Below are 23,902 nucleotides of genomic sequence, written 5' to 3' on the forward strand. Positions count from 1 at the left end.
ACTATAGGCAAAAGAACCCTGAAAATATGGATCTGGATACTTACATAGCGGAAGGCCAGCAGCCCCATTCATCTGAAAGAAGGGGAGAAAAGATGTTGGTCTTTGGGAAGGATTCTGGGTTCTTCTACCTTGTGAGATATAAATAAATCTCTCCAAGGGGAGTATAAGACCAGTGTCTCCAGGTTGACAGCTCAAAGATGTCTCCAAATGCTGGGTCTCATCTCCACCTTGAGATGTAAACACATATTTCTGGGAAGATAAATCTCTCTAGATTGTCTCTCAGTTTCTAATTAGGCATAAATCAACTTGTCAAGTTTGTTCTTTTAGCCCGAGTCCCAAGTTTTAGTAAAATTTGTCCAGAAAGTCTATGGAGAAACATAAAAAAATATTTTCTCTACAGCCCTAAACACACTTTGTGATGCAGCAGTTCCACTTCTGAATGATTTTCCCAGAAAAAATTCTTACTCATCACAAAGGGAAATGTATGAGGATACTCATTGTTGCATGGTTTGTGTAGATGCAAAGATGGGGGCTGGGGAAATGGTGAAGTAAAATGTGGCGGTGTCGGATGTGCACTATGAATCACTCTGTAGCAGTGATGGCAACAAACCAAGTACACACACAAGGCCATGTGCAGAGCTTGAGAGACACAAGCAAGAAATAGAATGTGGTCCATGGCGGAACATCATTTGTGAAAATGAAAAATACACTAAACATTGCTCCATATTTTTTGAGAATCAAGACATGTTCAAAGAAATAGATCAAACCCAAAAGAACAAGAGCTTATATAAAGGAGAGGTAGGAGGAGCATCTGGGAATGAGAGTGGTATTAGGGATAACTAGAGAAAAATAAGAGAAGGACCTCACCCCAAACAAAATAACCTACATGGCTGAAGAGTATGGCTATCTCACTAATTGATTTCCAGAGAAGAAAAAGAAAGCCCTTTCACTGAGCTTGCTCCCTATCAGCACCCTCGGTGGTCTTGTATCATGCAGTAATACAGTAGTCTCCCACACCGCTTTATCCTCGGGGATATGTTCCAAGAACCCCAGTGGATGCCTGAAACCATGGATAGTACTGAACGAAATATGGACTATGCTTTTTTCCTATGCATACATACCATTAGGCACAGAAAGAGATTAACAATAAAAACTAATCACGAAATAAAATGGCATAACGATGTCCTATAATAAAACCTATGTGAATGAGGTCTCTCGGAATATCTTAACATGCTGTACTCACTGTTCTTCTTGTAATGATGTGTAGTGAATGAGACGAAGTCAGGTGAAGGACACACGCAGTGTGGTGGAGGACCACTGGGCTACTACTGACCTCTGATGTAGAAGGAGGATCATTGTTTCCAGAGTGGGGTTAACAGTGGGGAACTGAAGCTGTGGAGAGTGGAACCACAGATAAGGGGGGACTACTGGACATTGTGGTGTGAGATGATCAATATATCGTTGTTACAGGCAGATGGCAAGCATCAGTTAGGATGGGGGAAAAAAAATACTACAATTCTTTGCTTTCCAGTGTGAAAGGAGATCCCATGAGAAAGCTGGCTGTCATGCCAACAGTTCCAGTGATTACATTTTACTGCTACCACCACTGTAGAAATGTCTAATTTTCTTGACATTTTGAACATTGGTAATCTTTTGCCTTTGCTTCCACTCTGATTAAAAATACTTAGCTGGAGGCGGGAAGGGGCGCCTGGGTGGCTCAGTGGGTTGAGGCCTTTGCCTTCAGCTCAGGTCATGATCCCGGGGTCCTGGGATCGAGCCTCACGTCGGGCTCTCTGCTTGGAGGGGAGCCTGCTTCTCCCTCTCTCTCTCTCTGCCTGCTTCTCTGCCTACTTGTGATCTCTCTCTCTGTCAAATAAATAAATAAAATCATAAAAAAAAATACTTTGCTGGCTTTAATGGAGTCAATTTTAGAATAAATTTGGTTCCTAAAGAAACCAAAAAGAAGTCATTATGAATTTATCAAACACGTATAAAGCTTCACCCAATTTTCCACTCAACTTATACACTTACATTAGCTTTTACAAAAACCTCTTTATTTAAACACTTGTAATATTTACTGCCAACATTTTATAATCACATTATTTTTTTATGATCCTTAGGCAAGTGAAAAAACTTTGACTTTTTTAATCGAATCAAATATTCTATCATATTTGTTGGTTCTTACATGGAAAAGTTCTTCAGAGCCTCTCTGTGAAATGAATCAAACCAGCCACTTGGAGCCAGACCCATGGTTAAAATCACCATGACTTGCCAAGAAACGATTCAGTTCTTCCCATCACGTGGGTACTCAAAGGATAAGATGAAAGTCAAGTTTGTTTCATGATCTATAGTGATGGTAAGAAACTGGCCACATTGACCTCATATACCCATGTGTACTTAGAGTTCCCTTATTAATCTGGGATAGAAAAAGGATAAACAATGGAACAGAGCTCACTTGTGACATCCAGTGAACACTGGATCACACTGTGCATTCCTCTGGGGCAGCACCCTCATGGCCTCTGCTCAGAGTCTGTCTCCCACCTGTTGCTCGCCCCTTCCCCACACATCCCAGCATTTCTGCCAACTTTCAAATAAGCCCCAACAACTTCAATTTTCACGCCTCCTTTCTTCCTTCCAAGTTGCACAAGTTGGAATAATAATGTCTCTGATCTTCAAGAAGGGAATTTTTACTCTTGCAACCAGATTGTGTATGTTGTCATTTAAACCAAACTATTGTGGAGAAGTCTGAACATATGTACATAAGGATGAAAAAATTCCTTGGTTGCCAATTAATAGAAACAAATCAGTCATCTTCATCTGTTTTCAAGGATGTAGGATTAACTGCCAGTCCTTGCACATCAGAATAACCTGAGAATTTGTTTAGAAATGCAGATTCCCAGGCACAATCACCGGCTGATTGGTTTAAGTTTCCAGGGATGGAACCTGTGTTTGTTATTTGTAACAAGTTTCCCTGGGATTCTGGATACCGACACCTTCTGAGAACTGGTGATTTGGAAAAGCTGAGAACAAGCAGGCAGCATGCTATATTGAAGGATTTAGACAAGCACTCTTCAGTGATTAACATTTTATACCAGCAACTCGGTTTTTTTTTTTTTTAATTTTATTTATTTTTACTTGACAGATAGAGATCACAAGTAGGCAGAGAGGCAGGCAGAGAGAGGGAGGAGGAAGCAGGCTCCCCGCTGAGCAGAGAGCCCAATGCGGGGCTTGATCCCAGGACCCTGGGATCATGACCTGAGCCGAAGGCAGAGGCTTTAACCCACTGAGCCACCCAGGCGCCCCCCAGCAATTTGTTTTATAAAATGAATTCCTATAATACACATAGAAATGTAAGTGTATTTTTTTTTTAATAAAAATGTTCTGAAAGGGCTTAGTGGGCATAATTGATGAGAAAATTAAAAACTGAAATGCTGAGATGCCTAGGTGGCTGAGTCAGTTAAGCATTCAATTAGGGACATCTGGGTGGCTCAGTGGGTTAAGCCTCTGTCTTCGGCTCAGGTCATGATCCCAGGGTCCTGGGATCTAGTTCCGCATCAGGTTCCTCGCTCGGCAGGGAGCCTCTCTCCACCTTTGTCTCTCTGCCTGCTTGTGTGCTCTCTCTTCCTGATAAATAAATAAATAAAATCTCTTAAAAAAAAAAAAAAAGGCATTTAATTATTGATTTCAGCTCAGGTCTTAATCTCAGGCGTGGTGAGTTCAAGCCCTGCACTGGGCTCCATGCTGGACATGGAGCCTACTTAAAAAAAAAAAAAAGAAAAAAACCCTAAATGCTACTGTTGATATAAATTGCAGGTAAAATCTTTATGCCTCAATTAGCGAAAATTTATAAAAGATTCACTGAACATCTCATATGAGCAAAGCGCTATACTTAGTACTTTCGGAAGCTACAAAAATAATAAATAAATAAGTTTTCTTGCTGAGGGGCTTTAATCCAGTTGAGAGCCAAAAGAGTCATACCAGAAGAGGCTTAATAATGACCACAACTAAACACAAAGATGTATTCCAGCTTTCCTCTGTGAGGAACACTATGGACCCAGTGCATTACTGTTTACATTCTGGAATGTAGGATGATGTCTCCTTCTTCCATTTATCCTTGGTTCTTGACACAGGTGCTATAAATACTAATTGCTGTAAGTTAAATTCAATAGTAATATTTTTTCAGAAATTGAAATAAATTTAAAAACTAAATTATAGCATAAATATTCTTCAGAGTTTCTTTTGCTGGTTTATTCATCATACAGTATGTTTCTTATAAGACACTATGCTTGCACAATGTAGGACAATATAAATAATACAGAGATAAATGGTAAAAGGATGCCTCATTAATTTTTTTTTCCTTCAATGAGTTTATTGCACACCCTGGACTCCATAGAGTTAGAATTTGTGCACTAGAAATACCCATAAAGTCATAAAGCCCTCCTATTATATGCAAATATTGGAGATCGTTAAAAAAGAAAAAAAACTATTGTTTACATTTTTTAAAACATACTTGAAATATATGCCTAGAGTTGATCCTATTAACCATAGGCAAACAGAGCACATGAGACAATCCTATGTTTTGTATCTGTGCAAAAATAGCTTTAAACAGAATTTAAATGTACCAGAACCTAAAGTTCTTCCAGATGTATGCTTTCACTGATTTCTGGAAAATTGCTTTCCCATACCCTCTCACAGTACATCGACCACTTTATAAGATCCAGAGGTCACTTTTCACTTTCACGGAATCCACATCATTGACTCATGCTGTCACTGTCATGAAATAATGTTGTAAATATCCTCTCATCTTCCCATGCTATCTGGCTTATTTTTCTCCTAAGAGGCTTTGCAAGAGATTTTTTATATAGTTCTGCAAATTCCTATTCCCATTAATGACTTAAAAAAAAAAAAACTGGAGAAATGTTCATTTCATCAGCTGTTTAAAAACAGCATTTTTCCTCCAAGGACTTCTACCCCTTTTGAATCATATGGTGTTTATCAGGAAAATCTGTCTTAGCATATCTTTATTATGGTTATATATCTTTCTCACCATGTTCTTCTTTTTATTGAGGCCTGATTTAGAGTTTTCTCAGAAGAATGTGACCCCTTTCATTTTCACCAAGAATTGGCCAACAGGGTCTCTGTCACCTTTCTTTCTTTATGGCATGATGTCAGTATTGATTCTTTTTTTTTTTAAGATTTTATTTATTTATTTGACAGAGAGAGAGAGAGAGAGATCACAACTAGGCAGACAGGCAGGCAGAGAGAGAGGGGGAAGCAGGCTCCCCACTGAGTAAGAGCCCGATGCGGGGTTCAATCCCAGGACCCCGAGATCATGACCTGAGCCGAAGGCAGAGGCTTAACCCACTGAGCCACCCAGGCACCCCTCAGTATTGATTCCTTTTTTTTTTTAATTTTTTTAATTAAATTTTTTTAATTTTTTAATGAACATATAATGTATTTTTATCCCCAGGGGTACAGGTCTGTGAATTGCAAGGTTTACACACTTCACAGCACTCACCATAGCACATACCCTCCCCAATGTCTATAACACCACCTCCCTCTCCCGGCCCCCCTACCCCCAGCAACCCCATTTGTTTTGTGAGATTAAGAGTCACTTATGGTTTGTCTCCCTCCCAATCCCATCTTGTTTCATTTATTCTTTTCCTACCCCCCAGACCCCCAACATTACATCTCCACTTCCTCATACAGCGAGATCATATGATAGTTGTCTTTCTCCGATTGACTTATTTCACTAAGCATAATATCCTCCAGTTCCATCCATGTCATTGCAAATGGCAAGAATTCATTTCTTTTGCTGGCTGCATAGTATTCCATTGCATATATATACCACATCTTCTTTATCCATTCATCAGTTGATGGACATCTAGATTCTTTCCATAGTTTGGCTATTGTGGACATTGCTACTATTAACATTCGGGTGCATGTGCCCCTTCGAATCACTACGTTTGTATCTTTAGGGTAAATATTCAGTAGTGCGATTGTTGGGGCATAGGGTAGCTCTATTTTCAACTTTTTGAGGAACCTCCATGCTGTTTTCAGAGTGGTTGCACCAGCTTGCATTCCCACCAACAGTGTAGGAGGGTTCTCCTTTCTCTGCATCCTCGCCAGCATTTATCATTTCCTGACTTATTAATTTTAGCCATTCTGACTGGTGTGAGGTGGTATGTTATTGTAGTTTTGATTTGTATTTCTCTGATGCCGAGTGATGTGGAGCACTTTTTCATGTGTCTGTTGGCCATCTGGATGTCTTCTTTGCAGAAATGTCTGTTCATGTCCTCTGCTCATTTCTTGATTGGATTATTTGTTCTTTGGGTGTTGAGTTTGCTAAGCTCCTTATAGATTTTGGATACTAGCCCTTTAGCTGATATGCTATTTACAAATATCTTCTCCCATTCTGTCAGTTAACTGTTTCCTTTGCTGTGCAAAAGCTTTTGATCTTGATGAAATCCCAATAGTTCATTTTTGCCCTTGCTTCCCTTGCTTTGGCGATGTTCCCAAGAAGTTGCTGTGGCTGAGGTCAAAGAGGTTGCTCCCTGTGTTCTCCTCAAGGATTTTGGTGGATTCCCTTCTCACATTGAGGTCCTTCATCCATTTTGAGTCTATTTTCGTGTGTGGTGTAAGGAAATGGTCCAATTTCACTTTTCTGCATGTGGCTGTCCAATTTTCCCCAACACAATTTGTTGAACAGACTGTCTTTTTTCCATTGGACATTCTTTTCTGCTTTGTCAAAGATGAGTTGACCATAGAGTTGAGGGTCTATTTCTGGGCTCTCTATTCTGTTCCATTGATCTATGTGTCTGCTTTTGTGCCAGTACCATACTGTCTTGATGATGACAGCTTTGTAATAGAGCTTGAAGTCCAGAATTGTGATGCCACCAACTTTGACTTTCTTTTTCAATATTCCTTTGGCTACTCGAGGTCTTTTCTGGTTCCACGTAAATTTTAGGATTATTTGTTCCATTTCTTTGAAAAAAATGGATGGGATTTTGATAGGGATTGCATTAAATGTGTAGATTACTTTAGGTAGCATAGACATTTTCACAATATTTATTCTTCCAATCCAAGAGCATGGGGCATTTTTCCATTTCCTTGTGTCTTCCTCAATTTCTTTCACGAGTACTTTATAGTTTTCTGAGTGTAGATTCTTTGCCTCTTTGGTTAGGTTTATTCCTAGGTATCTTATGGTTTTGGGTGCAACTGTAAATGAGATTGACTCCTTCATTTCTCTTTCTTCTGCCTTGTTTTTGGTGTAAAGAAATGCAACTGATTTCTGTGCATTGATTTTATATCCTGACACTTTACTGAATTCCTGTACAAGTTCTAGCAGTTTTGGAGTGGAGCCTTTTGGGTTTTCCACATATAGTATCATATCATCTGCAAAGAGTGATAGTTTGACTTCTTCTTTGCCGATTTGGATGCCTTTCTTTTTGTTACCTGATTGCTGAGGCTAGGACTTCTAGTACTATGTTGAATAGCAGTGGTGATAATGGACATCCCTGCCGTGTTCCTGACCTTAGCGGAAAAGCTTTCAGTTTTTCTCCATTGAAAATGATATTTGCAGTGGGGTTTTCATAGATGGCTTTGATGATATTGAGGTATGTGCCCTCTATCCCTATACTTTGAAGAGTTTTGATCAGGAAGGGATGCTGTACTTTGTCAAATGCTTTGAGAGTATCGTATGGTTCTTGTTCTTTCTTTCATTAATGTGTTGTATCACATTGATTGATTTGCGGATGTTGAACCAAACTTGCAGTCCTGGAATAAATCCCACTTGGTCGTGGTGAATAATCTTTTTAATGTACTGTTGGATCCTATTGGGTAGAATTTTGGTGAGAATTTTTGCATCTGTGTTCATCAAGGATATTGGTCTGTAATTCTCTTTTTTGATGGGATCCTTGTCTGGGTTTGGGATTTTGGGATTAGGTGATGCTGGCCTCATCAAATGAGTTTGTTTGGAAGTTTTCCTTCCATTTCTGTTTTTTGGAACAGTTTCAGGAGAATAGGAATTAGATCTTCTTTAAATGTTTGGTAGAATTCCCCTGGGAAGCCGTCTGGCCCTGGGCTTTTGTTTGTTTGGAGATTTTTGATGACTGTTTCAATCTCCTTATGGTTATAGGTCTGTTCAGGTTTTCTATTTCTTCCTGGTTCAGTTGTGGTAGTTTATACATCTCCAGGAATGCATCCATTTCTTTGTTTGTCAAATTTGTTGCCACAGAGTTGTTCATAATATGTTCTTATAATTGTTTGTGGTTTTTTTTTTTTTTTGGTGTTGGTTGTGATCTCTCCTCTTTCATTCATGATTTTATTTATTTGGTTCCTTTCTCTTTTCTTTTTGATAAGTCTGGCCAGGGATTTATCAATCTTATTAATTCTTTCAAAGAACCAGCTCCTAGTTTTGTTGATTTGTTCTATTGGTTTTTTGTTTGTTTGTTTGTTTCTATTTCATTGATTTCTTCTCTGATCATTATGATTTCTCTTCTCCTGCTGGGTTTAGGTGTTCTTTGCTGTTCTTTCTCTAGCTCCTTTAGGTGTAGGGTTAGGTTGTGTATCTGAGACCTTTCTTGTTTCTTGAGAAAGGCTTGTACCACTATATATTTTCCTCTCAGGACTGTCTTTGATGTGTCCCACAGATTTTGAACAGTTGTGTTTTCGTTATCATTTGTTTCCATGAATTTTTTCAATTCTTCCTTAATTTCTTGGTTGACCCATTCATTCTTTAGAAGGATTCTGTTTAGTCTCTATGTATTTGGGTTCTTTCCAAATTTCCTCCTGTGATTGAGTTTTTGCTTCAGAGCATTGTGGTCTTAAAATATGCAGGGAATTTTCCCAGTCTTTTGATACCAATTGAGACCTGATTTATGACCCAGGATGTGATCTATTCTGGAGAATGTTCCATGTGCACTAGAGAAGAATGTGTATTCTGTTGCTTTGGGATGAAATGTTCTGAATATATCTGTGATGTCCATCTGGTCCAGTGTGTCATTTAAGGCCTTTATTTCCTTGTTGATCTTTTGCTTGGATGATCTGTCCTTTTCAGTGAGGGGGGGTGTTAAAGTCCCCTACTATTATTGTATTATTGTCGATGTGTTTCTTTGATTTTGTTATTAACTGGTTTATATAGTTGGCTGCACCCATTTTAGGGGCATAGATATTTAAAATTGTTAGATCTTGTTGGACAGACAATTTGAGTATGATAATAGTATCCTTCCTCATCTCTTGTTATAGTCTTTGGCTTAAAGTCTAATTGATCTGATATAAGGATTGCCACCCCAGCCTTCTGATATCCATTAGCATGGTAAATTGTTCTCCACCCCCTTACTTTAAATCTGGAGGTGTCTTTGGGTATAAAATGAGTTTATTGTAGGCAGCTTATTGATGGGTTTTGTTTTTTTATCCATTCTGATACCCTGTGTCTCTTGATTGGGGCATTTAGCCCATTAACATTTAGGGTAACTATTGAGAGATATGAGTTTAGTGCCACTGTATTGCCTATAAGGTGACTGTTACTGTATACAGTCTGTTCCTTTCTGATCTACTACTTTTAGGGTCTCTCTTTGCTTAGAGGACCCCTTTCAATATTTCCTGTAAAGCTGGTTTGGTGTTTGCAAATTCTTTCAGTTTTTGTTTGTCCTGGAAGCTTTTTATCTCTCCTTCTATTTTCAATGATAGCCTAGCTGGATATACTATTCTTGGCTGCTTGTTTTTCTCGTTTAGTGCTCTGAATATATCATGCCAGTTCTTTCTGGCCTGCCAGGTCTCTGTGGATAAGTCCACTGCCAATCTAATATTTTTACCATTGTATGTTACAGACTTCTTTTCCCAGGCTGCTTTCAGGATTTTCTCTTTGTTGCTAAGAGTTGTAAATTTTACTATTAGGCGACACGGTGTGGACCTATACTTGCTGATTTTGAGGGGGGTTCTCTGCACCTCCTGGATTTTGATGCTTGTTCCCTTTGCCATATTTGGGGAATTCTCTATAATAATTCTCTCCAATATACCTTCTGCTCCCCTCTCTCTTCTTCTTCTGGAACCCCAATTATTCTAATGTTGTTTCGTCTTGTGGTGTCACTTATCTCTCAAATTCTCCCCTTGTGGTCCAATATTTGTTTGTCTCTCTTTTGCTCAGCTTCTTTATTCTCTGTCATTTAGTCTTCTATATCACTAATTCTTTCTTCTGCCTCATTTATCCTAGCAGTAAGAGCCTCCATTTTTTATTGCGCCTCATTAATAGCTTTTTTGATTTCAACTTGGTTAGATTTTAGTTCTTTTATTTATCCAGAAAGGGCTTTTATCTCTCCAGAGAGGGTTTCTCTAATATCTTCCATGCCTTTTTCGAGCCTGGCTAGAACCTTGAAAATCGTTATTCTGAACTCTAGATCTGACATATTACCAATGTCCATATTGATTAGATTCCTAGCCTTCAGTATTGCCTCTTGTTCTTTTCTTTGTGGTTAGTTTTTCTGCCTTGTCATTTTGTCCAGATAAGAATATATGAAGGAGCAAATAAAATACGAAAAGGGTGGCAAAGACCCCAGTAAAATGTGCTTTAACCAAATCAGAAGAGGCCCCAAATCATGGGTGGGAGAAAGGGGATGAAAAGAAGTTCAGGAAAAAAAATTTTAGAAAAAAGAAAACAAATTTTAAAAAATATTAAAAAGAAATATATATATATATATATATATATATATATATATATATATATATATATATATATTAGACTGGCAACTAGAACAGGGTCACCCACTTAATTTTGGGAGTATTTTGGTCTCTTAGAAGAAACTACCTCCCAAAATTTTAAAGAATGAAAAACATATATAAGGGTAAACACAATGAAGGGATGGAAAATGCCTATAAAGATGAAAAAAAAATTTTTTTATATTTCTAAAAAAGGAGTTGATAAAGTAATTTGGTTGGGAGAATAAAGAAAAAGAAAGTGGAGAGATTTTGCTCGGGCTGGAGACTAGAACAAGCCCAGAGCTAGATTTAGGGCATATTTTGATCTATTAGAAGAAGTTGTTCCCTAAATTTTTTAGAAGAAAAAACCCTACGTGTATATAAAAAATAAAGTTAGATACAATGAAGGATAAAATATGACTATAATAATGAAAGTTCAAAAAAAATAATGAAAGTTCAAAAAAGATTATTTTTTTAATGAAATGTATTGTTAAGATAAACTAGTTTAAAAAACGTTAAAAGAGGAAAGCGTAAAATTTTTTAAAAATTTAGAAGAAGAAAAAAATAAAATTAAAAAAAATTAAATTAACTGCAAGACTAAGGAATCATGGGGAGAAAGCCATGAATTCCATGTTTTGCTTTCTCCTCCTCTGGAATTCTGCTGTTCTCCTTGGTACGCGAACTTGGTCCTGGCTGGATTTCTTGTTGATCTTCTGGGGGAGGCACCTTTTGTAGTGATTCTCAAGTGTCTTTGCCCCAGGCAGACTTGCACTGCCCTTACCCAGGGCCAGGCTAACTAATCTGCTCCCGGTTCGCTTTCGGGAGCTTTTGTTCCCTGAGCTTTCCATAGAGTTCTGGAGGACGGGAATGAAAATGGCGGCCTCCCAATCTGCGGCCTGGAGGAGACAAGAGCTTGAGGCCCCACTCCTCAGTGCGCCCTCAGAGAAGAGCGCCCAATCACTCCTATCTCCCTGGCCTCCAACTGCGCTCTGAGCTCACTGAGCCTGTGACTGGTTCAAGGTAACCCCGAGCTGAGAGCTCACTCCTCAGCTCTGTCTCTGTAGCCAGATTCCCCACTCTAATACCTGTGAGCTCTGTAACACTCAGACACCCCCAATCCTTCTGTGACCCTGCGAGACCGGGGGCCATGCTGACCCCGCATGGGCTTCACCCCAGTTTAGCCTCTGGAGCAATGTCCCTCAGTGGAGCAAACTTTTTTAAAAGTCCTGATTTTGTGCTCCGTTGTTCCACCGCTTGCCGGGAGCCGGTCCCCCTCACCCCCTGCGGTCTATCTTCCCGTCGCTTTGGATTCACTTCTCCACCAGTCCTACCTTTCAGAAAGTGGTTGATTTTCTGTTTCTAGAATTGTTGCTGTTCCTCTCTTCGGTCTCCTGTTGGATTTGTAGGTGTTCACAATGGATTGATAAGATATCTAGCTGATCTCCTGCTACCTGATGCAGTCTTAGCCTGTTACTTCTCTGCCATCTTGACTCCTCTTCCTCCTCAGTATTGATTCTTAATGCTGCATAACAAATTACCAAAACCTAGCAACTTAAAACAATATCTGTTATCTCACAGTTTCCTTGGCTCAAGAATCTGCTTGTGACTTAACCGGGTCTTCTGTTCAAGGTCTCCCTAGGCTGCAAAAACCAGATATTGGTTTGGCTATGGTCTCATTTGGAGATTTGAGTGGGAAGGGTCTACTTCCAAAAGTTCTTAGGTTGTTAGCAGTTACTATTTATTTGGGGTGGTAAGACTATAAAGACCTGGGGCTTGTACTGATATTGGCTGAAGGCAGCCTTTATGTCCTAGAGGAAACCCACACTTACCTGCCAGGTGTAACTCTCCACAGGTGTTTCACAACATGGCAGCTTGCTTCCTCAAGGCTAGCAGAAGAGTCTCCCAATTGCATCTGCTAACAAGATAGGGGTGTGTGTGTGTGTGTGTGTGTGTGTGTCTGTGTGTGTGTGTGTGGTACATATGCATATGTGAGCAGTGTATGTGGTGCATGTGTGTGTACACATAATAATGTAAACATTGGATTGGTATCTTACCATCTTTGCCATTTTCTCAGAAGCAAGTCATAGGTCTCTTCCACACGAGGGAAAGGGATTAGATGAGGGGATGAATACCAGGAGAGGGGAATTATAGGGGGCGATGGAGGGGGGTCACACTAGGGTCTGTCCACCATAATTGCAATAAACTAGAATACTCAGAAAGGGACTATACTTAGATATGAATGCTTTTTTATTGTTCTTCTGGAATCTAGTTGTTTTAAAAGAAGCTTATAATTCTTTTAACAAAACAATTTTAGTTCCCTTGTATTAAAAAAAAAGAGCCATAAAAGCGATCTTGGGCAAGTCCTGGGACGCTATAGGACCCAGAAGGGTAAAGAAGATAAGTAAGAGAGAGAAATAATGACATCAAGCACAGTCAGGAAACCAAAGCTCCAAAAACTTAGGTATTACTGGTTGACGGGTTTTGTTTGCTTATTTTGTGATTGATTCTGCTGTGATTTTCCAACAATATTTGGAACTACATGTATTTCATCTGTTTGTATCCAAAGTTGGCTGTTACAGCTGATTTCAACAGTTCATAGAATTACCATCCACCTTCTTCAGTCAATTCCCTTCGCACAACACCTAATCCTCTGAAGTAAGCCTGCTTTTGACTTCAAGCGCTTGAATACTGGGATGTAGCTCACCATCTGTCCTAAACTTTTCAAGTAACTTTTTGCCAAGACAAGTGTGGATTATAAGCAACAACCTGGGACATTTCTGGTCTCAGAACAGGAAAAATAAAGGAACCCTTACGTATTTTAAGTACTTTGTTTGTTAGTGGTGTTTGTGGTGAATGAGAAATTGATCCCTAGTTGTGTGAGAAATAGAGAAGTGATCTGCATGCCTATGGCCAAGCATAGACTTCAGAGACTTAGCAGTTTTGAAACTGATATTTATGAACATCTGCTTTTCCCCCATAAATTTTAATATAGATTTCATCCTTTGAAACCTGCAAAACTCCCAGGTGCTTCTTCAGTCTTTATCTTGGGAACATGATTTAAAAAAAAAAAAAAAAAAGTATTAAACTTTAGAATTTAAAATGCTGTATTCAGCATGTTGAGCCTTCAAGATGTCCAGTCCCAGAACACAAGCCATAATGGTCTTAATAAAGAGTGCTGAAAAGTATTTATTTCTAGTCCCAGTTTATGCCTTTCATTATTCTACAAATATTTATTTAATGCTTGCTTATGTGATAGGCATTTTTAGTGCTGAGATCATAATAGCCATTATAACAGAGAAAATCCGTGCCTTCATTGTGTTTATGTTCCAGTGAATATAAATGTGCTCTTAAATAATCCCCTTTAAATGTTTATAATACTTTCACGTAGGTCATTGGAAAACTTTACATTGGGCTTGCAAGCTGTTGCTGTAAATCCATTCCTGATGCTGGACTAGGTTCTGGGACTATAACTTTGAACAAAGTGGATGTTCATTCTCCCAAGGAGCTTAGAGTTTGGCATATTTATCACCTCTGTCAAGAAATGCAGACCTGGGAAACAGGAACTTTGGAGCAGAAACTAGGAAGCCACTTGTCCATTCTCTATTTTAGATCCATCAGAAGCAGCTCACACAGTGCTCCATCCCTGGAGCTTTTGGGCTTACGCTGTTACTCTGGGTAGAAGATCACAGCATGTGGACCAGAGGAAAGGGAATAAAATCTCAGCTCAACAGAGGACAAACACGTCCGTCAACTGGGCACGTGTAAGGCGAGCTGGCAAAGACATTAAATCCCTCTTAGGAAAGCAAGCTTTTAAGAGTACGGTTCTGACCACCCTGTAGCAGAGGCTACAAGTCATTTACATAATAGGAAAGCCTCAGGAGGACAGTAGAGCTATTTAATTTGGTTAGGCTAATCGTATTCCATCCATTTACAGTGTAACGGAACCTCTCTCCTCTGCCTCTTAAGCAGGAATGCATTGGCACAATGCCACGGGGCACATAAGACAAGGACAGTCTTCTTGGTGCATCAATTCAACTCAGCTATTGGGAGGGGGAAAATTAATTAATTTACTGATAAGTAACTTAAGACATTATTTTCCATTAAAATTAATACAGCCATATCATGGAATATAATGCAAGATTTGCATATAATCTTACGATAAAAGGTAGAACTGAAACAGTGCCAGAGCCAAGGGCTGAGGGATTAAGCCTTCTCCCACACATTTCCCATCAGCCCCCTGCAAAGCCAGCCTAACAAAAATAATTTTTTGATACGGATACTCGATTCTCAACTTTACACAAACTGTACATGAAAGACCAACTCCCCCGTAGCATCCCTTCAACCACAGTGCCACATGGCTACCCTTCCCTTTTACCCCTCTAATGTCTGGGGCAGGCATTAGATGCAAGAAAATGCTGGGCCACTTCAGGCCTCACCCCCAACCCTGGGGCCCAAGCTCACTGCCCTCCGCATTGAGAGAACTCCCTTGGAGGGGCTTGAGATGGCTGTGGTCATGCAGGATGGGCCAGTAGAGGTTTTCTCACTGCTCCCTCCTTGTCCTTAGCACCAAGTCTGAGTACTGGCCACCCTACTCCCATGTCCCTTCTTTCCGTCCCAGAATGCTACGTAGCAGGCAGATCAGCTTATGGGATCTTTGTGCTTTGTGTTCCTGGAACAGGATCTGGACCAGGTACAACTCCATCTGGAAGAAGTGAGATTCTTTGATGTATTTGGCTTCAGCGAAGCGGCAGGAGCGTGGCAATGCTTCATGTGCAACAATCCCGAGAAAGCGACCGGTGAGAGACCTCTCCTGTCCACTTGCTGCTCAGAATCCCTCGTGCCCCTGGGATTCACAGGGACCTCTGAGCCCTGCATTTCTCGTTGGCCTTCGTCTCACATCCTGTGTTGTAATAATACACAGGGAGGCCTGATCGCCTCTGTCTTGTGCTGAGAAAGGCATCTCACCAAAGTGGGAGTGAGAGAAAGGGAAGATGTGGAAACGGGGAGAAACATAAGCCAGAAATAAGCAAGAGAAGCGACACCTTACCTGTATGTAGTTATCAAGGAAGCTGTACAGGCTGTTTTGCCCTGAAAGCATTCATTTCAGCCCAGGTGACCCTGAGGGTTAGAGAAAAACAACCAACCTCTCAAAAGCCCTGAAGGAAGGAGATCAGACTGAGGGAGTGAATGCAGGCACCGACCCTGTCATCTTGAGGTCGTCCCTCACACTCCTGTTTCGTGATGGAGCTACATAAAAAGTGAAACTTTTGAAAAGTGAGGATTTGAGGAATACCTTCATAGCTGTTATTCGCCCTCTCACTCCCTTTCTGTTGCCCAAGGAATTTGGTCTACTGACCTTGCCTAAAAGTAACAATTATTAGTGAATATGAACCCAGCCCTTTGCTAAATGTGTTAGGTATAGTTCATTAACATTTACAATGACCTTATCAGGTTGGTACTAACATTATCTCCATTTCACTGATGGGGAAACTGAGGCACAGAGCAATTTGATTAACTGAGGTCACACAGGTAATAAATGAACAATAGTAGGATTTGAACCCAAGCTGACTCCAGGGGCCATGGTTAACATTCCACCGCTCTGCCTCCTCATTACGTTTGTCCCAATCAGACCAGTGGAATTAGGTTGGTAATATGTCTGTCTTCAGAAAGTTATGCTGTCCTGGGAAATGGACTATTTCATCACTCACTTGCCTTCTTGAGAGGACCCAGACTTCTCAACATGGACACTGCTCACAACTGCAGTTTCAACAAAGAGAACAGTGTTCAAACCCCGTTGAAAATCCACTTTTTAGGTGATCCATTTGCTAGAGAGCCACAGGTGACAACCCCCCCCACCACCACCACCACCACAGCCCTTATATCTGTAACGTCCATTTTAGGATTTGGGGTCCTCTTAAAGATTATCCATTGTGGCAAGTCTGTTCTCTTGCTAACTGCTGAGAAGGTAAGGCTGAATGGAAAAAAAATGTCTTTATTTGGCCAGATGGGGATAAGAGGGGCTCTCGGAGAGGGACCAATTAAAAGGTCTTTCCCCACAGAAAAGGCTATGGCTGGAGGAAGCTGACACTGAAGGATGGCGGCCCCTGTGGGGCACAGATTGTTGGCCCATTACAGAGTCTGTGTTGAGCTGATGCCAGAGTGAACACCCCGATTTTAATAAGTTAATTTGGGCAAATAAGAAATTGGGGAATTGAAAGTCTCCATTATAAAACTTTGTAATTAAACCTGACTTCACCTATGAAAAAGACAGGGCGTGAAAGAAACTTTATTTGAGAACATGGCGAAGTAAGGCACTTATCTTAGGTGGCTCTGAGAGACCCTTAAGAATTCTCATTCCAAGTCAGCTGAGTCCTTAGTTCAATAAACATTTCAGCATTTCTGGCCAATGGAGGCCTCCGAGAAGGGTCTGGAAGTTAGAAACACAAAGTGTTCCTTTAATATATGTTTTCTCAAATTCGCTGCCATACTCTTGAAAAGGACATTTTGCAATTTACTCTTTCTTACTTGTGTTTCTCACTGTTAAATATAGACTGAGAACACACAGCAATAAAGACTCAAATAAGGCCAAATATTTTGTAACAGAACATATTGAATCAAAAACGTTTGGCCCCCAAAACTTCCGTGTGCTTACATTTCTTTGCTCATTTCCTTTTGCTACATAAAAGGGGATGCAAGCCTGCAAGAAATCTTATTTTAAACTATAATTTTCACCAAGAACTCCCGATTCCCTGAAAAATTTATGTAGGTTGTTGATCTCATCTTGTTTTGATACAAGGGTATAGGTTATACATTTCATATAAATGCAAGGTCTGACATCATACCGCTAACACATTATTCATGGAGATGATGGCTGCCTTCATGTTCTTCAATTGTGAGTTTAAATATGGTCAAGGAATAACTAGCAATAAATATTTTATTGTTTGGTTACTCACAACAAGCATAGTACCTGTGTCCCGCTGTTCATTTATGTAAGTATGTGTGTTGCCTTGGTCAAATGTCTTCTACAGGCTGTGGCTTTGGACAAAATATGAGTAAGGTGTAAAATCTCCACTCTGAAAGGATTCAGAATCCAGTTAGGGTCAGACAACATATATGGAAAAGTCTAGCAGACACCCTCGTGTGTTTATGGCACACAATGAATACTTGCTGAGTGAGTGAATGAATGAATAATATTTGGGAATGGCAACATCAGATACACCTCGAGTGTTAAAATAAGATGTTTCAAAACTGTGGTTATGTGTTAATCAAATCAAATATATCACTATACAATACCCAGTGCATTGTGAATCTGGTGGAGGTTGGTGCTTCTTTCCTCCTTGAGAGAAGTCAGTAGATATAAAACAAGTGGCCCACTTCCCTAACCTAGCACCTGACATACTGTGCCTGAGTCCTGTTACCATTCTGGGTTTTAATCAGTGCCCCTGAAGGATCCACATGCCCCTCACAAGGTTTAGCCTCAGAGAGGATGGGGTTTAAAGAAGCAGAGTTGGAATCTATGGCATAAGAAATTTTTAAAATGGATTTGGGGTTTTTTTTAAGTACTGACAAATGATACAACAATTGCTGTCAAGTATTCATTGTCCCAGTATAGAAAGAAAGATGCTATTCAATATCTCCAAAAGTGAGGAATAAAACATGAGGCATTTAGAAAATTTCAATTAGACATCAGGAAAGACATCCTAAAATATAAATCCTTCTTAACAGTGTGTACCCTAAACTATGGGACTCATTCAGAAATTGACAGAAAAACATCTGGCTTATGTGGTCGCCTAAGTACATTCCCTTCTTCAGATCAAAATCTTATCACTCGCTAACATACTTATCAACATACAGAAATTCACAGGCATTTAATATCTACTAAGTCAGTAAAATTCACTTTGAATCTAGTTAGGTACAGATGAATTCAGAGGAAAATGAAGGCTAAAATAGGCTAAAGATCCTAAAATTATTATAATTACTGTCGTTTATCATGCTAACTATGAGTTAAACATTTTTCTCATTATTATTGACTCCATTTTACAGATGAGGAGACTGAAACACAAAGAAGTTAAGTAATTTCCCCGAGGTCACAAAGCTACCAAGAGGTAGAACCAAGATTTAGTGCAGATTAATTCCTGAACCTGAAATTTCCGCCTCTTGGGCAAATCCAACTTAAGGACATGGACTATTTGAAATTCCAAGACTGATTATTTCACAATGTTATAATATCTTCCTCCCTGCTGACTTATTCCACTTAAAGAACAGAGGCTTTGGTGTGATCGTGTGTGGGAAATGATTACGTGAGGGAAACGGTTACAGTGAAAGCTATTTCCAATCCCTCCGATTGCTGATTCAGTTTCCGATAATCATTTTATAAAAGTACAGAGTCCACAACTAGCAAATCACTGGAATAACTCAAGAATCCTCTGAGATTTGCTTGGTGGTGTTTATTGCCCATCCCTGTACTCCTCCTGAATGAGAGAATCGAGATTGAGCAAGTGAATAGAACAGAACAGAACTTCCTTCTGGAAAACCAAGCAAATCCCCTTTATCAGTTGGCCTCATGTCTTGGAACTGCAAGTGCATGTTAGCAGTAACAGTGAGTCAGCTCGGCCATCCTGGAACACATCTGGCTCTCTGTTCAGTCACATTTGTCAAAAGGAGGAGGAAGAACTAGGTCGTGACTTTCACTCTTATTTCTTGAGACACAGGGGATGCCTTTGCTCTTACACCCAACAAAAAATAACTTAGAGACATCTCGGTTTTGGCACGGGTGTCCTCCTCTGTAAATCAGATTGCTTCCCCGTGTGATTACTCACTTAGTCACTAGATACTTGGATGTTGAATGTATTTGTCTGTAGGAGGGCTCCTTAGCGTATGAAAGAAAACGAAAGCGTGTCTTTTTTCAGACGAACTTCTTTCAGGATTCCTCTTTAGAACTTGATTTCAAATCTTTGCGCTATAAAACCATGCTGTCTGTTTTATCACGCGGCCAAACAGAGATGGTTTCCAAATGATAGCAAGTGAAGAAAGGCCCCTTGTGAGGAGATTTTCTTCACACCTGCTGGGTAACTGGTAATAGCCTTTGTGGCTTTTGCTCGCCGATGCCTTCAACGTGGACTGGCTAACTCTCCACTCAGATGCCCATGCGAGAACAGGCTTATGACCTCCGAGGTCAGAGGCCGCAAATAGCTTTGTGAGTCCATTAATATGAAACTTTCCCATTGAATTTCATGGTCAACATTCACAGTACTTTGGAGGTGACAAGAAGAAAGCCCCACTTTGGATTTGTGTGGTGGTAGGTTTGTCATGTGAGGCCTTCCCTCCTCCTGTATATGTTAGAACACTGTCTTATGTGCTCAGTGTTGTTTGAGCACCAAAAGCAATGTGCTGCTTGTGTTCATATTTATCTACTGCTAGTGACTACTGAATACGCATTCCTTATGTCAAACCGAACCCCAGCTTGTTATGCAAAGATACTTTCTATTAATGACAAAATACACACATATTGACTCAGATAAATCATTATCCCGAAATCATTTTCCTTTTCCTCCTCTTCCCATTTTCCTGTTTTATGCCTTTCTGGCATGGGCATGCCTCTCTCTTTTAAACCTTCCCGCCACACACTCACCTCTCTCTCTCACAACACACACATGCTTGCACGTGGGCGCACACACAGTATACGCAGACACACCACCACCCCAGATAATAGATTTCTCTCCTCTGTTCTTTCCATTCTTCTGGGCTTGTTCTTATCAATCTCCCCCACTGAACAATGAAGCAGGGGCGATTCTTCATCCTTGTATGCCCTACTCAGTACCCAGTGTACAGTAGTGCCCAACAAGTATTTGGCGTATGGATGGACTATTGAGTAACTCGTGGATAGTGTAAGTGATACGAAGACTATGGAAGATAGAGGATTTGTTGTGAAATGTAAATTTCAAATCTAATGCTTTCTCAAAATTAAATAAACCCTGAACTGAAATCTTAAAGGAGCAACTTTTGCGAAATAAATGTTTTAAAGAAGAAAATGTTGCTGTACATGGGATTTTAACATACCCAGATCTAGTGTTTACTGAAAGCTTTCAATACACACATACACACAGAGTCCATAGAAAACTTGCTAGTAACATGTGAGCCTCAGTGGGAAATAAGCTGAGATCAGTAACCTAGCCCCCTTCAGGGCTTGATTTCTATTCTTCGTCTCCCATCACTACCTAATCCTTCTGCCTTTTCATGTCAGGTCAACAATCCTATCTTGAAATAGGATAAAACTGTCTGATAGGCCTTATACTGGCAGTCAAGCATAGTCACCCTGTGGTTCTCCACAATAAATCATCGCACATGGAAATGTGTCCTTTTCCACTTGGAGAATGAGTTGACTCCAGCCAATCTATGCAGGAGGAGAAACATGCTTTCAAAAGGCAGACTAGAGTGAGTAACTCAGTCTCTTATCACTACACAGGCTTAAGATAATGTTGATTTAAAAAAAATTTTATGTCCCTCCAAAATAAAGCACTTAATATATTTCAAAGGAACTCTAGTCATCACCTTTCAGAGTAACCCTAACTTATTTATTTACCTATATAAACACATTAGGAAAGAAATTTGTTTTTCAGCCACACACTCACCTATATAAATGACATACAGGTGCTTTTAGCAGCCACAGAAAGTCATCAAATATCTCAAGAAGGTGGTGATATTTTGTGAAGGATCTTTTCCTTCCCACCTTCTTGTACACATCACCCTTTCTTACATATTCTGTTTCTTCTTCCCAAATGAATCCTTCCATTGGCACTTTTTTTTAACTTATTTTATTTAAACTCAATTAGTTAACATATAGTGTAACATTAGTTTCAGTTGTAGAGTTCAGTTATTCACCCACTGCATGTAACACACAGTACTCATTAAATCACATGCCCTCCTTAATGCTCATCCCTTTTTATCCCATCCCCCCACCCACCTGCCCTCCAGCAACCCTGGAATTAAGAGTCTCTTATACTTGCCTCCCTCCCAATTTTGTCTTATTTTATTTTTCCCCTCCCTTCGCCTATGATCCTCTGTTTTGTTTCTTAAATTCCACATATGAGTAAAACTATATGATAATTGTCTTTCTCTGATTGACTTATTTTGCTTAGCATAATACAATCCAGTTCCATCCATGTTGTTGTAAATGATAAGATGTCATTCTTTTTGATGGCTGAGTAATATTTCATTATATGTATATAGTATATGTATATCTTTCACCATATGTGTGTGTGTATATATATATATAACATATAGCTATGTATAAAGAAGTTTTTACATATAAAACTTTATCTATACATATCTATATATATTATATATATATTTATATATAAAACTTTTCTTTATCTATTCATCTGTCAGTGATCATCTAGCTCTTTCCATAGTTTTGCTATTGTGGATATTGCTGCTATAAACATTGGGGTGCAGGTGTCCCTTTGAATCTCAAGATTTGTATTCTTTGGGTAAATACCAGTAGTGCAATAGCTGGGTTGCACATAGCTCTATTTTCGACTTCTTGAAGAATCTCTATACTATTTTCCAGAGTGGCTGTACAGCTTGCATTCCCGACAACAGTGTAAGAGAGTTCCTCTTTCTCCACATCCTCATCAACATTTGTTGTTTCCTTGCTTAATTTTAGCCATTCTAACTGGTGTTATATCTCATTGTGGTTTTGATTTGTATTTCCCTGATACTGAGGGATGGTGAGTATTTTTTTTCATGTGTCTGTTGGCCATTTGTATGTCTTCTTTGGAGAAATGTCTGTTCATGTCTTCTGCCCATTTCTTGACTGGACTATTTGTTTTGTATGTGTTGAGTCTGTTAAGTTCTTTATAAATCTTGGGTACTAGCTCTTTATTGCTAAGACATTTGTAAAAATCTTCTCCCATTCTGTAGGCTATGTTTGGGTTTTGTCAACTATTTCCTTTGATGTGCAAATCTTTTTATCTTGATGAAATCCTAAGTTCATTTTTTCTTTTGTTTCCCTTGCCTTGGGAGACAAGTCCAGCAAGAAGTTGCTGTGGCAGAGGTTGAAAAGGTTGCCAACTGTGCTTTCCTCTAGAATTTTGAAGCATTCCTGTCTCATTTATGCCTTTCATCCATTTTGAGTTTATCTTTGTGCATGGTATAAGAAAATGATCCAGTCTCATTTTTCTGCATGTGGCTGTCCAGTTTCCTAACACCATTTGCTGAAGAGACTGTCCTTTTTCCATTGGATATTCTTTCCTACTTTGTTGAAGACTTGTTGGCCATAGATTTGGGGGTCCATTTTTGGGCTCTCTATTCTTTTTTTTTTTTTTTTTAAGATTTTATTTATTTATTTGACACAGAGAGTTCACAGGTAGTCAGAGAGGCAGGCAGTGAGAGAGGGGGAAGCAGGCTCCCTGTTGAGTAGAAAGCCCAACACGGGGCTCAATGAGCGGCTCAATGTGGGGCTCAATCCCAGGACCCTGAGATCAAGACCTGAGTTGAAGGCAGAGGCTTAACCCACTGAGCCACCCAGGCGCCCCTGTGCTCTCTCTTCTGTTCCATTGATCTATGTGTCTGTTTTTGTGCCAGTACCAAGCTGTCTTGATGTTTACAGCTTTGTAATAGAGCTTGAAGTCCAGCAATGTGATGCCCCCAGATTTGGTTTTCTTTTTCAATATTCCTCTAGCTATTTGGACTCTTTCCTAGTTCCATAAAAATTTTAGGATTATTTGTTCCAGCTCTGTGAAAAATACCAGTATTTCGACAGGGATTGCATTGAATATGTAGATTGCTCTGAGTAGTATAGACCTTTTAACAATGTTTATTCTTCTAATCCATGAGCATGGAATGTTTTCCTATTTCTTTGTGTCTTCCTCAGTTTCTTTCACAAGTGTTCTGTAGTTTTTAGAGTACAGATCCTTAACCTCTTTGGTTAGGCTTATTCCTAGGTATCTTTTGGTTTTTAATACATTAGTATATTGGATTCCTTAATTTCTCTTTCTTCTGTTTCATTGTTAGTGTATAGAAATGCAACTGATTTCTATGCCTAGATTTTATATCCTGCCATATTGCTGAATTCCTGTATGAGATCTAGCAATTTTAGGGCAGAGTCTTTTGGCTTTTCCACATAAAGCATCATGTCATCTGCAAAGAGTGAGAGTTTGACTTCCTCTTTACCAATTTGAATGCCTTTTATTTCTTTTTGTTGTCT

General features: G+C 39.6%; 1 protein-coding gene across 11 annotated transcripts in view; it reads left to right on the forward strand.

Annotated features, from left to right (window-relative positions):
* Positions 1–23,902, forward strand: part of VEPH1 (ventricular zone expressed PH domain containing 1) — a 254,356-nt gene that overhangs the window by 204,666 nt on the left and 25,788 nt on the right. For all 11 annotated transcript variants that reach the window (XR_004285805.1, XM_032343551.1, XM_032343560.1 and 8 more), the window contains one exon: positions 15,374–15,491. Coding sequence is in view for 10 of the 11 variants with exons in the window: in XM_032343551.1 (XP_032199442.1) it covers positions 15,374–15,491 (118 nt within the window). In the remaining variant the exon portion in view is untranslated. The remainder of the gene's footprint in view (positions 1–15,373; positions 15,492–23,902) is intronic.

The sequence above is a fragment of the Mustela erminea genome, chromosome 1 (genome assembly GCF_009829155.1).
Source record: "Mustela erminea isolate mMusErm1 chromosome 1, mMusErm1.Pri, whole genome shotgun sequence".
Classification (NCBI taxonomy): domain Eukaryota; kingdom Metazoa; phylum Chordata; class Mammalia; order Carnivora; family Mustelidae; genus Mustela; species Mustela erminea.